The sequence below is a fragment of the Orycteropus afer genome, unplaced genomic scaffold (genome assembly GCF_000298275.1).
Source record: "Orycteropus afer afer isolate SDZICR_OR568_19922 unplaced genomic scaffold, OryAfe1.0 scaffold00461, whole genome shotgun sequence".
Classification (NCBI taxonomy): domain Eukaryota; kingdom Metazoa; phylum Chordata; class Mammalia; order Tubulidentata; family Orycteropodidae; genus Orycteropus; species Orycteropus afer.
In genome coordinates, this window is record NW_006922048.1 from 265,551 (window position 1) to 283,718 (window position 18,168).

An 18,168-nucleotide genomic window follows, 5' to 3' on the forward strand; every position below is an offset into this window, starting at 1 on the left:
CATCTGTGGCTTTGGTGGTTGGGGCATAAATTTGAATAACAGTCATATTAACTAATTTAATAAAGATGTCTTTATTAAAGAGCAAAGATGTCACTTTGAAGACGACGGTGCACCTGACCTACGCCATGGTGTTTTCAATCACCTCATACACATGTGAGAGGTGGACAATGAATAAGGAAGACCGCAAAAGAATTGATGCTTTTGAATTGTGTTGGTGAAGAATATTGAATGCACCATGGACTACTAGGAGAACAAATCGGTCTGAAGGAAATACAGCTGGCATGCTCCTTAGAAGTGAGAATGGCCAGATTCTGTCTCTCCTACTTTGGTCATGTGGTCAGAAGGGACCAGTCTCTGGAGAAGGATATCATACTAGGTAAAGTAGAGGGTCAGTGAAAAAAGGGGAAGACCCTCACAACATGAATTGACACAGTGGCTGTGATGATAGGTTCAAGCATGGCAATGACTGTGAGGCTGACACAGGACCAAGCAGTCAGCGTTTGGTTCTATTGTATGTAGGGTTGATACGAGTCAAAACTGACTCAGCACACCTAACAGTGATGATTATATTTTCTATAGACACATCACTCACTCACTCACTGCTGTCGAGTTGGGTCCGACTCATAGAGACCCCTCCTTGGGTTTCCAAGGCAGTATCACTACAAAAGTAGATTGCCCAACCTTTCTTCTGAGGAGTGGCTGGTGGGTTTGAACCGCCAGCCTTCTGGTTAGCAGTCAAATGCCTTCAGCACTACGCCACCAGCTCCCAAACATATATATCTTCATATATATATAATAACCTGCATATTTTATATGTGTATATATTCTCTATATATTATAGCCACTGCTCACCTATCAGTTTGTCATACTCTGGTGGCTTGTGTGTGGCTGTGATGTTGGAAGCTATGCCACTGGTATTTCAAATACCATCCGGATCACACATGGTAGACAGGTTTTGGTGGAGCTTCTAGACTAAGACAGACTAAGAGACTTGGTAAAATAGAGGGTCAGCAAAAAAGGGGAAGACCCTCAACAAGATCGGTTGACTCAGTGGCTGCCACCCTGTGCTCGAGCATGGCAGCCACTGTCAGGATTGCACAGGACCAGGCAGTGTTTCGTTCTGCTCTATGCAGAGTCGCTGTGAGTTGGAAACAACTTGACAGCATCTGATAACAACAACATATACGTATGTCATATATATGTGTTTGGGATGTTCAGGGGGAGCCCCCTTTTGGTCCCTAGTGTTCTCACTCCAAGCGTTCTTCCCAACTAGAAAGGAAACTTTTGTTCTACCTGCCAACAAGGAAATGAATACACAAATTCCTTGAACGCACAGGGCCAGGAGTCGGAGGGGAGTGCCCTGCTGTTGCACAGGTTTGGCTTCACTTTCCCTCCACAGTCAGAAGGGGGTGGGCTGGGCCTCCTACCTGGTGGTTTGCTGATGGCTCTCCTCTCGGGCTCCTTGAAGGGGAACTGTAAGGTGGTATCAAGCGACTTGAAGCAGTCCTTCAGGGAGTTCTGCTGGTAGAACTCCACCAGCTCCTGGAAGAGGAATGGCATGTCAGATGCCAATGTGCCCAGGTCTGCCGGGCCTAGGCTATCCCAGCGGGCCAGGTTATGGGACAGGGGCCAGAGGTGGGAGGAGACTCCATATATTTAACTCCTCATGTGGAGTAAGTCTTTCTCTGGCCTCTCTTGTAAGTGACTCTTTGAATGCTCCCCATGATGAGGAGCTTACTCCTTTTCTGATCAGCCAGGACCATTTTATGGGGAAGAGACCATATGCCTAAAACCAGTTCTTCTAATAGTCAATTCTGTTTATGAGAAATTTACCAACTAATTGATTTACTGAATTCCTAGTTCACTAAATTCAACTCCCAGGCGGGCATCAGGTACCTTATTTTGAAAATCAATAATAAGTGATTTAAATGCTGTTTATGACGCACCGACTATGCAGCCACCACCTGGCTCAGTGGAAGCTTGAGTGTTGCTGGGATGCTGAACAGGTTTCGATGGAATGTCCAGACTAAGACAGACTAGGAAGAAAGGCCCAGTGATCAACCTCTGAAAATCACCCAGTGAGAACCCCTGGATCACATGGTCTGACCGTGGGGCTGGCACGGGACTGGCTGCGTTGCGTTCTCCTGTGCATGGGGCGCCATAAGTCAGGGGCCGACTCAACGCCAGCCAACAACCACCAAAGTTCTGGCCAGCGTGCACACCACACACCATCAGAATCTCCTAATGAATCTGACAACTGAATCCACTCATGATTCTCTCATCTTACAAAAGAAGAAACTGAAGCACAGGCCCCTTGTCCAGGGTCCCATAGCTGAAAAGAGGCAGCCCCTGCATTCGAACCCAGAGGAGGCAGAGCAGCATCGAAGCTACGAGCAGGCCTCTGTAGAAAGACTGACGTGAGTTCAGGTCCCAGCTTTGCTGCCCTTAGAAACATTTCTTCCACAAATACTTAACCTGATCCCAATAGTGAGTAAACAATCAGGTGAGTCAAAATAAAACAAAATGTCTTACGTTTTGGAATTCCAGACTTCAAAACTGTCAGCATCATGGAAGACAAGGAAAAAAAAAAAAAAAAAAAAAAAGGACTGGGGTACTATTGTAAACTAAAGGAGGCTAAGGAAAAGAAACAAAACTTAAACACAATGTGTGATCCCTGATTAGGTTGGGAGGGGCAACAATAAAGGACATAATTGGGACAATTGGGAAGTTTGGGATATGGACTGTATATTATATAATAGTTTTGCATCAATGTCAAACTTCCTGAATGTGTATTTTTTGATCAAAGATTCAATAGAAGAATCTTGATCAAAAGGGGAAGAAGTGCAGAACAGAATTCCAAATATGCATGAAATCCAGACTTTCTAGAGTCACTAAGAATGGGTGAAACCCCAAAATGATTATCCTAAGATGAATTTTAAACCTTAAACCAAAAATATCTCCTGGAGTCTTCCTTAAACCAAATAGTTTGATTAATTATAAAGAACGATGTCTTTCTTGAATATCATGCTCTTTTGAAGAACTGTCTATATGAGGTCAAACTGACAAGAGCAACTCAAAGGTCAGACATGAAATTTTGGGGGCACTGAGTTAATGAGGGAGGAACATGTGGTAGTTATATTTGTGTGTCAACTTGGCTGGACCACAATTCTATGTGGTTTAAGCAGCTGTGATGTGATTATTCCCATGATGGGATCAGATGAATATGTTTTGAGCAGCCAATCCATTGAAAGGAGGAGCAGGAGGCAGAGCTGGACCCCAGCGTTGAGGAGCTTTCACCCAGCCCCTAGAGCCTGGCACTTTGAACTTGGACTTAAAGCCTCCAAATTGTAAGAATAAACTCCTGTTTGTTAAGGCCATTCCATTTGTTGTATATTCTTGTCAGAGCAGCACTAGGGAACCAAAACAGAATTTGGTACTGAGAGAGTGGGGTGCTGCTCTGACAGATACCTAAAATGTGGAAACAGGAGTGGAGTGAGTCCTTGACCCGAGACCCTGGCAGAGAGACCCCAGCATACGGCATGACAGACAGAAGGAGCAGAGCCGAGAGAACCGGCTGAGACAGCAACAGCCTTACCAGCCCAAGGAGAAAGCTTGATGCCTTTGGGTAGGAGACTTCCTAGTGGAGTGGGTTGCCTTCAGGCGTTAATTGGCAGAAGAGACTGGCTTGAAATGGAGTAGCAGGTTGGCAAGCCCACAGAGCAAGAAAGCTAAATGTCCTTTGGGGCAACAAGATTCCTGGCAGAGTGGGTTGCCCTCGGGCATTAATCGGCAGAAGCGGAGAGACCAAGGAAATGGAAGCAGAGCTGCCCCAGCCTGAAAGGGTAAGACCATGGCCTTTGGGGGTGGAATGACCACAGTCCCCTAAGTTTCAGAGCCAGGCCTTCACCAACTTGGTTCTGGAGTGTGGGGCTGCTCGTTCTTGTGAGCCAGTGGGATGGAGCCATAGCCGCTGGCCTAGAGTGATGGGGTGGGGCTGCCATGCCCAAGAGGGGGAGGAACAGGGCCCGCCAGGCCAAGGGGTGAGGTCACCACTTAGAGGAACTAGGGGACTGGAGACACCCAGTGAGAGAGACCTGTACAGATACCACCCATTGAAAATCTGTACAGAGGCCAAGTTGACAAGTGGTGGAATTGTGGTAGTTATATTTGTGTGTCAACTTGGCTGGGCCTGGTTGAATGGCTGGGCAGCTGGTGTTAGTTATTCCCCATGATGAGACTGGCAATCAGTTCCACGAGTAGCTGCCTTTGGGATGTGGTCTGCGTCCTGTATTTAAGGAGAAGCATTGAGAATGGCCTCTAGCCTATGGCACGCTTGGACCCTGCATGTAGTCATGTCATTGCTCAGCAGCCTGCTATGCTCTGCTGACCTTGGGACTTACAATGGACCTAAGTTAATGGCCTGCCGTGTGGATTGGTAACATCGGGACTGTGCCTTTTTACTTGTTAACCTTGGGGCTTCTCAGCCTCAGCAGCCAGCAGCTGTCTGAGTGAAGAAAAGCCTCTAGCTCCAGTGGGCCGGGAGCAGGAGGCAGAGCTGGACCCCAAGGTTGAGGGGCTTTCACCCAGCCCCTAGAACTTAGCACTTTGAACTTGGACTTAAAGCCTCCTGTTTATTAAGGCCATCCCATTTGTGGTATGTTTCCTGTCAGAGTGGCACTAGGGAACCAGAACAGAACATTTCAGAAAAGGAGGGTGAAAACGGTTGCACAACTTCAAGCATGTAACCGGTGTCACTGAATTGTACATCTAGAAATTGTTAAGTTGCTCTATGTTCTGCTGTGTACAGTTTCGACGACAAAAATAAATGAAATAAATTATTAAAAAAAAAAAAAAAACCACTCTTCCTGACTGTACTAATAATACTGTGATGAGGTGACAGAATGTCTTTGCTGTTAGGATATTCATGCTGACATAATTAAGGATGAAGGTTCATGATATTGACAACTTACTCTTAAATAGTTAAAAACTAGTGTGTGCATTTGCATATGTGTGTGTGTGGAGTGAGAGAAAGAAGCAGAAAATTAACAATTAGTAAATCTAAGTAAAGGCTTACACAATCCCAGCAACTTTTCTGAAATATTTCAAAAATTAAACATTTGAAGACCAATTTTCAAAATAAAGTTTGAAGGAGAAAAGGATTTATGGGATTAATTAACAGTCCCTAATCTTTCAGGGGCCGACTCGACGGCACATAACAACAACAACAACAATCTTTCAGGGGGTCAAGGATCCCTTTGAGGATCAAGTGAAATATAAGACATTCCCCCCCAAAAAAAAATGTAAATATGCAGAACTTTCTAGATATGCTTTTGGAGGACTCAATCCCTTAAGGATCCAGACTGTGGATAAGAAGCCGCTCTGCCTTAGGCCAAACCAAACCAAAACAGTTCTCATGCAGTTGATCATAACACATGGTGGCCCCATGTATTTCAGGATGGAACAACGCTCCACAGGGTTTTCAATGGCTACGACCTTTCAGAAGCAGACTGCTAGCCCTTTCTTCTGAGGCACCTCTGGAAGGGTTCAAACTGCCAATGTTTTGGTTACTAGCCCAGTGCTTAACCATTTGCACTACCCAGGGACTCCCTTGCTTTGACTTAGACCTTAGGTTTAAAATGTCTAAAAAATACATCCATTGCCATCAAGTTGATTCCAACTCATAGCAACCCTATATGTCTAAAAGATGGGCAAAAATTACAGGACACCACACAGAAGCAAATACACTCAAAAGGCATCTCAGTTCTCAGTGACATGGTCATTAGACAGATCAGGAAGAGCTAAGCCTTAAAGTCCAGCAGAACACAGACTCTGCTATTCTGTGACACTGGATGGGGCGAAACCTCAGTTTTCCTCATCTGTGAAATGGAATTCAGAGGGTAAGATCAGTCCGACCTATAGCATGTCTGATCCTCACTAAATGCTCTGTAGATGCACTGCTTTTATTCATTAGTATTACCATTTTAGGAGCTCTGGTAGCATAGTGCCTAAAGCACTTGACTGCTAACCAGAAGTCTGGTGGTTCAAACCCACCAGCCACTCCTCAGAAGGAAGGTTGAGCAATCTACTTCTGTAGTGATACTGCCTCGGAAACCCAAGGAGGGGTCGCTATGAGTCGGGGCCGACTGGACAGCACATAACAACAACAACAACATTACCATTTTAGTGTTGCTCATTCAAGGAAAGAGTTTAAGGACAACTGCTCCATTGTGACCTTAGAGGGGCCCCTCTGATTGTGGGAAAGAGGTTCCTAAGATGGAGCTCCAGGGAGGTCCTACCTGGACCCCAGGAGCTATGTGTCAGGGGAGCTTGGCCCTTACCACAAGCCCCCGGAAAGCCTTCTTCTCTGTGATCCGATACAGCCCTTCTGATGTCATGATTTTAATGTGCTTGACTTCGACATTATACCTGAAACCAGAGACAGAGAGCCAGATGGTTAGTGGAGTTTGAGTCTGGGGTCCCAGGCCCATCTTGCACCAAGTCTCAGTGTCAAGCCACAGCCCCAGTCATGGAAGAAGCAATCTCGGCTCCTACAGGAAACCCAAAGGCTGAAGCATTGCCCTCACTACCCCAACAGGCTTCCCACCTTGAGGCCTTTGCTACTCTACATCTTGTTCTCATCCTCTGTGCAACAGGGATCGTCTTCCTGAGTCACAGGGTTGGTAAGAAGTCAGTAGGACCTTGTAAAGAAGGCAATGGTCCAGAATACACAGGAAGAGAGCTCCACAGCCACCAATATGGTGGACCACACGTTAGAAAGGCTGTAGGAGGAGACACCCCTTCCTGCCAATATGGTGGACTAAATAACCAAAATAAATCCTTGTGCTACAGAACCCCTAAAAATGCTGAGCTCTCAAAAAAAGTAAGGGCCAAAAATGAAGATGTAACTGAAGAAACCAAGGAACAAGCATGAATTGATGCTCAGGTAACCCTAAAGGGTTTGCTAATCTTGGTAACCAAGGAGCTAATGTCTTGACGGCCACATGGAAACATGAGATGAGTTACTGGTACCACATATGGTAGAGAGCTGGCACACAGACCCGCCCCTACCACATGGAGCTGGATTGTGAATGTATTACAGCCTCAGGGAAAGAGAGGAGCTGGGCAATTCTACCCACCTGCTCAGAGGGGACAGTAAGAAAGCTCGTCTATCTCAAAACCAAAACAGAGGACACTACCTTCGAGAATCCATGACCTCGGACCCGCACTCACACAGGCTTGGAGCTTGAATGTAAACTGCCTGTGTAATCTGGCAAGCTAAGAAAATGATCTAAAAAGTGGGTAGAGGGATTCATGTGGAGACATGTTGGAAGTCTACAATTCCCCATTCGAATGTTCTTGTGCTTTCAATAAATGCTTTCACTTTAAAATAAATCAGTAAGTAAAAATAAAAAGTGGGTAGACTTGGTGATCTCAACAGAAGCAAATGCAAAATCACTCCAGAGACACAGGTAGCATAAGATTCCCAAAGGTAAAAGATTCCCAATTAGATCACAACATAAAATCAAACAACCCACAAGGAAACAATTCACCATGAGTGAGAACCAGCACTCAATACACAGAAGGGGCCTGGGAGCCAAAGCCTGAGAGACTTGGGTCCAAATTGTTTCTGCTCTTCCTAGGGTGTATGACAAGCCTTACTGGGCCTGCAGAGGATTGGATCTCTTTCTCTTGGGTCTGTTGGGTCCATTAAAAGGAATAAGGAATGAAATAAAAGCCCCCAGAACCCAGGAGGGGTCAGCAAACAGTGACTGCCATTATTGCAAATGCTTATAGAGACTGGAGCTTCCCCTTTGCTTCTTCCCAGGCACCTATAGGACCCAGGTCAGAAGGGGAGGCGGGTCAGGGAGGGAAAAGTTACTTAATGCTGATGGCAAATTCTGCCGCGTCCTTCACCCTCTGCCGCACCAAGAAGGTTCCATCAGAGCGGTTGGTGAGAATGTTCTCAGCCCCGGCACGCTCCATGGGGCCAGCATACCTGTCAAGACACACCAAGGGGAGAAGTTGGCTTAGCTCCTACCCCTGGGGCCCCATATTGCCCACTCAGGCATTTGTTAAAGTTATTCTCCTTGTGTTGCTGCTGTTGAAAATGTAGGCAGCAGACGAAACACTGATTCAACAACCCCATGACAATGGGGTTCTTCTAGTTGTGCAACCACTCTCACTCTCTTTTTCTGAGCTGTTCCTCATTAATAAACTCACTGCCCTCTCCATTTCCTATGTAATCTCTTGAGTTTCAGTTGTCAATTTGATTCCATATAGACCTTAAATGAGGACAATGCTCAACTTAGGCCACCTTTACTAGTTAAGCTAAACTACTTTTTAGTTTTAAGAAGACTTCAGGAGATATTTTTGGTTTCAAGATTATCTCAGAGCAACAGTTTCAAGGATTCATCCAGCCTCCATGACTCCCAACAGTCTGAATTCCAAGAGAATTTTAAATTCTTTTCTTCATTTTCCCCCTGTTGGTCAAGATTCTTCAATAGACTCAAACATTTTTTAAGCTGATGATTGCCTGGGCTCAGCATTCCCTAGACAATGAGGTAAACCCTGTGGAAGCAGTGGCCAGTGGCCAGAAGTAGTCAGTGTGTCATGGTTAATTTTATGTGTCATCTTGGCCAGGATGTGGTTCCCAGTGGTCTAGCAGACACCGGAGAGGTTGCTCTTCCATAATGTAATGTGATATAATCATCTTCCATGATGTGCTATGATGTGAGTAGTCTATCAGTTGAAAGAGGAGTTTCCCTGGAGTGGAGGGGCTCTGCCTCCGGTATATAAATGGATGTTCTGGCAAAACTCAGTCTCTCTCAATCCTGCACTCTTCTCATCATCTGACCTCAGATTCTTGGGGTGTAAACCTGAAGAATTCTGGGGCCTGACATCTGACCTGCAGATTTTGCATTTGCCAACCCCTCCAACCCCATGAGCGGGTAGAGGTCTTCAGCCGGCTGCCTGACCCATGGATTTGGGACTTGCCAACCTCACGAATGTGTGAGCTATTTTACTGAAGTAAATCTCTGTATATATGTTTATATATCACTGGTTTTGCTTCTCTATACCTTCTCTAGAGAATCCAGACTAAGACACAATGGCCATCAGATTTCTGTAAGTCACATCCAAGACTGAACATAGAGATTGCAGTGGAGAGCTAAGTTCTTCACATCAGGCTGGGTCTCTGGAATTTGGCCATTGCTTCACTATGAGTCGGGTCTGACTTGACGGCACATAACAACAACAACAGCCAAACTGTTTTCCACAGTGACTGCACCACTTTACATTCCCACCTGGATGAGAGTTCCAGTATCTCCACAATCTCCCCAACACCTGCTGTTTTCCGTTCATTTTGTTTTTCATCATTTTTGCTCTTCATCTTTGCCATTCTAACAGAAATAAGATTGAATGCAATATTTAAAAAATCAAAATGCATTCAAAATAAACCATAAAACCAAACAGAGTGCTGATGTGAGTTGTAATATGGATGAAGTACTGTGTAACACAGATGACCCCTGGAAATAATATGCTTCAGTGAAAGAAGACAAACACAAGGCCACATGTCATGTGTCCATTTATATGAAAGGTCCAGAGCAGGCAGGTCCATAGAGATGGCGAGTAGATTAGCGGTTGCCTGGGGATTGGTGGGAGCAGGGAATGGGGTGTGGCTGCTTAATTGGATGGCACCTCCTTTTGGGGTAATGAGAATGTTCTAGAGTCCACTAGATAGTGGTGATGGTTGCACAACATGGTGGATACACTAAGTACCATGGAATTGTACACTTTTAAATGACTGATTTTATGTTATGTGAATTTCACCTCAGTTTACAGAAATGAATACAAGAAGTCCATGAGGAACAAACTGTCAAAATTGTACATAAAGACAGACTCTCTCTCCATATTTTTCTAACTCATCTTACCCATCTCACCCTGGACCCACCCTGTGCGTCCTGTCTGTATTTTCAATTTTGTTCATCATGAGGTTTTTTTTTTCTTTTTTTACCTCATTTTTGATTGTTTTAGTTATTGCATTATAGTACTATTTCTCTTGATGACATCAGTGTAAATTTTGTGCCAAAAGTGAATGGCTCACTCTCCTCACCCAGCCCCAACCCTGGTGACCACATCTTGGCAAGCACAGCTTTACTCCATGGTTTATGGAAAAATTCAGAAAAGAATAGGAATAATGGTTGCACAACATGAAGAATGTGATCAGTGTCACTGAACTGTACATAGAAAAATAGTTGTTTTATGTATTTTATAACAATTGAAATAAAAAATCAAAAGGAAAAAGAAACCATGATTTGTATCCTGCCGCTAGCTAGCTCTACTGATTTTACCACTCCCAGCCCCAATTGTTTCCTCTGGAAAAGGGAAGATAAGGGTACCTGCCACAAAGGGACATTTTTGACAACTGACAAGAATGTCATTAAAGCACCTAGTACATGGTCAGTACTCAGAACGTGGGAGGATTGCTCTGTCGCAGGACTTGGCAGTAATGGTAAAGTACAGGCCTTAGATTCAAGGAGACTTGAGTTCAAATCTCATTTCCACCACTTCCTCACGGTGTTACATTGGCTTAGTCTCTTCCACTAAGACTCAGTTTTTTCCTTTGTAAAAAATGGACCAAGAATGTTGTTGTTGTTGTTATGATGTGCCGTCGAGTCGGATCTGACTCATAGTGACCCCTCCTTGGGTTTCCAAGGTGGTATCTCTATGAAAGTAGATTGCCCCATCTTCCTTCTGAGGAGTGGTCGGTGGGTTTGAACCGCCAGCCTTCTGGTTAGCAGTCAAATGCCTTAGGCACTACGCTACCAGAGCTCCCAAAAATAGCATCTACTTACATGGTTGTTGTCAAGACTAAATGTCCTCATTGACAAAGTGTATGTGAGCTGCTGTATGGAAAATGAATTTGCTCTGTAGACTTTCACCCAAATCACAATTAAAAAAAAAAAAAAAGACTAAATGCCCTTCATTAAAGCAATAATTAAAAAAAAAAAAAAAAAAAAAAAAAACTTGTTTCCGTGGGGTTGATTCCAATCCATGGTGACCTCATATGTTACTGAGTAGAACTGTGTTCCATCAGGTTTTCTTGGCTTTAATGTCTATGGAAGTGGATTACCAGGTCTTTCTTCCTCAGTACCACTGGGCGGGTTCAAATAGCCAGCCTTTAGGTCCTTAGTCAAGTAAAAACTATTTGTGCCACCCAAGGATATACACAATCATAAAAAAATGATACCATACTGCATCCATCTAAGGTACCAATGATTATAAATGCACTAAGAAAGAAAAAAGGAGGCTTGGTAATGCAGTGGTTGAGTGCTGGGCTGCTAAGCAAAAGGTTAGTGGTTCAAACTCATCCAGCAACTCCACAGGAGAAAAGCCCTGGTGATCTGCTCCCATAAAGATTACAGCCTAGGAAACTCTACGGGGCAGTTCTGCTCTGTCACATGGGGTCGCCATGAGTCAGAGTCAATAGCAGCCAACAACAACAACAAAATTGAGAAGAAGGCTGAGACGTCATTGATTATAAGACCACCCCCAGTGTCAGAGATGTTAAAATGTGAAGGAGAAAAAACAGACATATTAGGGTTGGTTAGATGTGGTCATACAACAGCCAGTGCTGTACAGAGTACTGACTGTATACCAGGCAACGGACTAAGCACCTCACGAGTAATAAGTACATCATGTAAACCTCACAACAACCCTATGAATAGATGCTGGCATTAACCTAGTTTCCAGTGAGGAAGACTGAAGCACAGAGAGGTAAAGTTACTGGCCCAAGGTCACACAGCTGGGAAATGTTGGAATCAGGCTTTGAACCCAGGTCAGTGGGCTACAGAAACCATACTCTAAACCTCCATCCTCTGTATGCAGCAGGTGCTCACAAAAGTGGAGAAGGGGCCATTACCCTCACCACCACATTCATCCTCATCACCATAACCATCACTGCAGCCATTTTGACCTGGGACTGTAATTACCCAAGTCAGTAACTCTCCCCTGTCTGCCCCCCAGCACCACCCAACCCAGGGCTAGACCCAGAAGACAATGCTTGGGGCCTCCCATGCCCAGGCTGGGTGCCCACGTCAAAGGACCCCCAAGTTAAGTTAAAGGAAGGACTTCACTCTACTCACCAGAGATGAACGGACAGGTCTTGAGGAGGGCCCTGTGGGACACAGATAGAGACCCAGACTCAGGGCACAAACCCCAGCTTGGCCACAGACTGCAGGACATTCATTCACTCATTCATTCATCCATCCATCCATCCACTACACTAGCATCTACTGAACACCTACCATGGGCTATGGGTTGGATCAACAATCACTCATTCATTCGTCCACTCCACTAGATTTACTGCATGCCTCCCATGTGCCAGGCATTGTGCTATTTTTTGGGGCAACAGTGGGAGAAGTTGGCCTATCACATAGATCCAAAAAAAAAATGTCATCAAGTCCATTCCAACTCATGGCAACCCCGTGTGAAGAGCAGAACGGTGCTCTAGAGGGTTTTCAAGGCTATGGCCTCTGAGAAGCAGGTCATCAGGCCTATCTTCCAAGGTAGCTCTGGGTGGGTTTGAACCAGCAACCTTTCAGTTACTAGCCAAGTGTTTAACTGTTTGCACCACTCAGAGACTCCTTTCAACAAGGGGTAGGTGCTCAATCAGTATTTGCTGGATGAATGAGTGAAGCATGGCATGAAGTCCAATTACCAGGAGACAAGGGAGGCATCCATGGGGAAGGAAGGCAGCGTGAGACCTATTAACTAAACGATGAAGGGGAGAGGACCCAGCCTGTGCTAAGGCCATGGAGAAAGAGCATGGGGATGAGACAGGCTGCAAGGTGGATGGCAAGGACAAGTAAGGTGTGGGGTCAAGTGGAAGAGGTCTGTGGAGACGGAGAGGGTGCCTGGGACAAGCAAGGGGGAAATGATTGACCACGGGCCCCAGAGTGGCCCTGGTCTAGGCCACTGGCAGGGAGAATGGGAATGACCAGCCATGATGAGGAGCCCCTCCCCACATCCAGGAGTGTCTTCCCAAGGCAGCCCACCCCCCAGTCCTGTCTGGAGCCCCTCCCCTCATTCCCTCAGACATGAGGCACTCACATGGACGTAGGGCTTGACCCTGTTACAGGGAAACCAGCCAACTTCATTGGTGGCTGTATTCCTGCCCTAAAAACCCAGGAGACAAAAACAGGGACAGAGACGTTACAGGCATCCACATGTGTGTGTACATGTATGTGCATGCAAGTGCATTGTATTGTGTGTCCAAGTGCATGTGTGTACATATGTGTGCTTATGTGTACTGTACTGTGTACTGTGTACATCTATAGATGTACATGTGTGGGTTTATATGTGTGTACATGTGTGCATGTGAGTGCATGTATATGTATGCATCGTGCAAGTATATTATGTCCATGTGTGTGCATGCATGTGCTGTGTGTTCATTGTGCAAATATGTGTGTGTATGCACTCTGTATGTGTGCATTTGTGGGTCTGCACATATGTGTGTACATACACATGTGTGCATGTGTGTGTATGCATCTGTGGTATGGATGTGCATGTATATACATGTGTATGTGTGTGCATCTGGGGATGTGTAGGTGTGTACATGTTTATATGTCCATTTAACCTCTACAGCCTGAAAGGCCCAGAGAAGTGCCAACTAAATCCACCTTCCTCGGAGACGGCCAGTTCAGAAGGGCCAGGCCAGGCCAGAAATCCGTCTATGTCACCCCTCCCCACCTGCAACCTCCTTCTTTACTAGAGCACTATAGGGCCATGACCCCACTCCCCAAGGCTACTTGTTCCTATGGCCCCATACGTGGGTCCCACCTCATCACTCCCAAACCTAGGACCCTTCTACCAATTCCACAGCCCCACACCTGGTTCCCACCTATCATTCCCACAGCCCCTTACCTGGTTCCCCTCTAGCACACAGCCTCATCCTGGTTCCTCCCTATGACCCCACAGTCCCACACCTGGGTCCTGCCCCATCACTTTATTGCCCACATCTGAGTCTTGACCCATTAGTCCATGGCCCACACCTGGATCCCACCTTATGACCCCACAGCTCCTACCCATACCTCCCACCAGTTCTGTTCAGCCTCAGCCTTGGTGAGCTCCACGATGTCTCCAGAGTTGAGCCGTAGAAAAGGTCCAAAGGCTCCAGGGGGTGGAGGAAGCCCATAGTACTCCTGACACACCTCCATCTTGGGCAGGCCTGGGGACAAGAAGGGTGGTGGTACAATGTGCTAGTCAAGGACTTGCAAACCTGAATCTCACCACCCACCTGAACAGCTGAATTAAAAAGACTGACAACATCAAGTGGTGATGAGGATGTGGAGCAACTGGAACTCCTACATTGCTGGTGGGTCTCTACTTTGAAAAACCCTTGGCAGTATCTGCTAATTCTAAACATAGGTCTATGCTATGATCCAGAAATTCCTCCCCAGAACATACCTGTTACCAACTGAGTATGTCCCCAGAAAATATGTGTTGTAAATCCTAATACCTATACCTGGGTTGGGAGCTCTGGTAGCATAGTGGCTAAGGCACTCGACTGCTCACCAGATGGCTGGCGGTTCAAACCCATCAGCCACTCCTCGGAAGGAAGGTTGGGCAATCCTACTTCCGTAGTGATACTGCCTCGGAAACCCAAGGAGGGGTCGCTATGAGTCAGGGCTGACTCAACGGCCCATAACAACAACAACAACATACCTGGGTTACAGTCCCATTTGGGAATGGATTTTCTTTGTTACATTAAAGAGGCTGTATCAGTGTAGGGTATGTTTTAAGCCAATCATCTTTGAGATATACAAAGAGAAGATTAGGAACAGAGGATCAAGCAGAGATGGGAGAAGACAGACACCACTCCACATGAAGATCACCAAGGAGCCAAGGAATAAAGACCTTCCCCCACAGCCAACAGACAGAAAGTCTCCCCGTAGAGATAACTGCCTGAATTTGGACCTATCACCACCTACACAGTGAAAAATAAGTTTCTGTTTGTTACAGCCAACCACTTGGGGCATTTCTGTTATAGCAACACCAGATAACTAAGACGATATCCAACAAGAATCCCTGCTGGCACACCAGTTAAGTGCTCAGCTGCTACCTCAAGATTGGTGGCTTGGACACACCCAGTGGCTCTGTGGGAGAAAGACCTGGCAATCTGCTTCTGTAAAGGCCTAGGGAACCCTATTGGGCAATTCTTCTCTGTCACACGGGGTCACCATGAATCAGAATCAACTCAGTGACTCCCAAAACAGCAACAACATTGACCCAAGAAAAAGGAAAGCATGTGTCCACAAAAAGTCATGGGAGTTCTGGTGGCGTAGTGCCTAAGGCACTTGACTGCTAACCAGAAGGCTGGTGGTTCAAACCCACCAGCCACTCCTCAGAAGGAAGGCTGGGCAATCTACTTCCATAGTGATACTGCCTGAAACCCAAGGAGGGGTCGCTATGAGTTGGAGACAACTCAAGGACACATAACAACAACAACCAAAAATTACGGACAAGAATGTTCACAGCAGCTTTATTCACAATAGCTAATGCTGGGAACAAACCAAATATCTCCAGTAGGAGAATGGATAACCACAAAATAGAGTACTATATAGCAGTACAAAAGGATTACCTACTGCTACAAGGAATCACATCAGTGAATCTCACCAGTGTTATGCTGGATAAGAGAAGCCAGATGCTAAAGGAGTACACACTGTATCATTTTATTTATATGAATTTCAAGGACAGGCAAAACTAAGCCAATATGGTAGAGGTTAGACAGTCCTTCCCTCTGGGTGTAGGTGGGTACTGACTGCTGTTGCTGGGTGACATTGAGTCAAGTCCCACTCATAGTGACGCAATGTGACAGAGGGTTACTGCTCCACAGGATTTTCTTGGCTGTTAATTGCACAGTTCCTAACCTAAAGGTCAACGGCTCAAACCCACCCATCACCACCATGGAAGAAAGTCTTGGCAATCTGCTTCTGTAAAGACTGTTGTTGTTAGATGTAGAATCGATTCTGACTCATAGCAACCCTATGTACAACAGAACGAAACACGGCCTGGTCCTGCCCCATCCTCACAATCATTGCTGTGATTGAGCCCATTGTTGCAGCCACTGTGTCGGTCCATCTCATTGAGGGTCTTCCCCATTTTCACTGACCCTCTACCAAGCATGATACCCTTCTCCAGGGACTGCTTCGTTCTGGTAACATGACCAAAGTAGTTAAGATGCAGTCTCACCACTGTTGATTATGAGGAGCATTCTGGCTGTACTTCTTCCAAGACAGATTTGTTCATTCTTCTGGCAGTCCGTGGTATATTTACTATTCTTTAACAACACCGTAATTCAAAGGCATCAATTCATACACAGTCTTCCCTATTCATTGTCCAGCTTCCACATACATATGAGGCAACTGAAAAGACCACGGCTTGCATCAGGCACACCTTAGTCCTCAAAGGGAATCCTTGCTCTTTAATACTTTAAAAAGGTCTTTTGCAGGTTTGCCAATTGCAATACACTGTTTGATTTCTTGAGTGCTCCTTCCATGAATCTTGACTGTGGATCCAAGTAAAATGAAATCATTGACAATTCCAATCTTTTCTCCATTTATTATGATGTTGGTTATTAGCCCAGTTGTGATGATTTTTGTTTTCTTTATGCTGAGGTGTAATCCATACTGAAGGCTGTAGTCTTGGATCTTCATCACTAAGTGCTTCAAGTTTTCATCACTTTCAGCTAGCAACGTTGTGTCATCTGCGTATCTCAGGTTGTTACTGATTCTTCCTCCAATCCTGCTGCCACGTTCTTCTTCATATAGTCCAGCATCTCAGATTATTTGCTCAGCATACAGATTGACTAAGTATGGTGAAAGGATACAACCCTGATGCAAACCTTTCCTGATTTTAAGCTATTCAATATCCCCTTGGTCTGTTTGAATGACTGCCTATTGGTCTATGTACAGGTTCCTCATGAGCACAAAGAAGTGTTTTAGAACACCCATTCTTTGAAATGTTATTCATAACTTGTTATGATCTACACAGCCAAATCCCTTTGCATATTCAATAAAACACAGGCAACATCTTTCTGATATTCTTTGCTTTTGGCCAAGAGCCATGTGACATCAGCAATGATGGTCTTTGTTCCATGTCCTCTTCTGAATCTAGTTTACTTTTCTGGCCATTCCCTGTCAATGTATTGCTGCAACTGGTTTTCAATTATCTTCAGCAAAATCTTACCTGCACGTGATATTTTACTTATATGTGATTATGCCTGTTCCAATATTATGCTTTGGAAGCAGGTAACTTGTATCTAGATTCCACAGGTTCACAGATGAAGATGAATTTTGTCCCAGGATGTAATTTGGACTTGGAATTGATTTAAGATTTTTGGGATGATATAAAGGGATGAAAGTGTTTTACATGTGTCAAGGACATGAATTTTGGGGCCAAAGGATGGAATGTCATGGATTAAACTGTGTCCCCAAAAAACATGTGTCAGTCATGGGCTAGCATGAGGCAGAGCTGGAGCCCAAGGCTGAGGGGCTTTCACGCAGCCCCTAGAGCCTGGCACTTTGAACTTGGACTTAAAGCCTCCAAATTGTAAGAATAAACTCCTGTGTGTTAAGGCCATCCCATTTGTGGTATATTCCTGTCCGAGCAGCACTAGGGAACCAGAACAGTTATGTTTGCTATGTTAATGAGGCATAATTAGGGTGGGATGCATCACACTTACTTAAATCACCACTTTACTTAGATCACAAGCCCCATCTGATATAAGGGGAGTTTCCTTGAAGTGTGGCCTGCATCACATTGTAACTTACAAGAGAAAAACAGAGAGAGAAGTGAGCAGAGAAAGAGGAACTTGACTACCACCGAGAAAGAAGAGAGCACAGTGCATCCTTTGGACCTGGGCTCCTGCACTAAGAACCTCCTAGACAGGGGAGAGATTGATACCAGGACACATGGAGAGCTCCGAGAATGCTGAAAGAAGACAAGGGCTTGCCTCTGAGCCAACAGAAAGAGAAAGCCTTCCCCTAGGCCTGGCGCCCTGAATTTAGGCTTCTTGCATGCATGCACATATATATGTATGTATGTGTGTGGTGTAGTGAATTACTTAGTATGGCTCTTCTAGCCATGGTCGTTGGGGCACCCACCAGA

The 18,168-nt window shown here is 45.3% G+C and overlaps 1 protein-coding gene across 1 annotated transcript in view; it reads right to left on the minus strand.

The window, feature by feature from the left end:
- Window positions 1-18,168, minus strand: part of VAV1 (vav guanine nucleotide exchange factor 1) — a 110,857-nt gene that overhangs the window by 8,548 nt on the left and 84,141 nt on the right. The window contains exons 20-25 of the mRNA XM_007954437.2: window positions 14,091-14,227; window positions 13,111-13,176; window positions 12,144-12,175; window positions 7,880-7,996; window positions 6,339-6,426; window positions 1,428-1,542 (exon numbers count right to left, since the gene is read on the minus strand). Coding sequence (XP_007952628.1) covers window positions 1,428-1,542; window positions 6,339-6,426; window positions 7,880-7,996; window positions 12,144-12,175; window positions 13,111-13,176; window positions 14,091-14,227 — 555 coding nt within the window. The remainder of the gene's footprint in view (window positions 1-1,427; window positions 1,543-6,338; window positions 6,427-7,879; window positions 7,997-12,143; window positions 12,176-13,110; window positions 13,177-14,090; window positions 14,228-18,168) is intronic.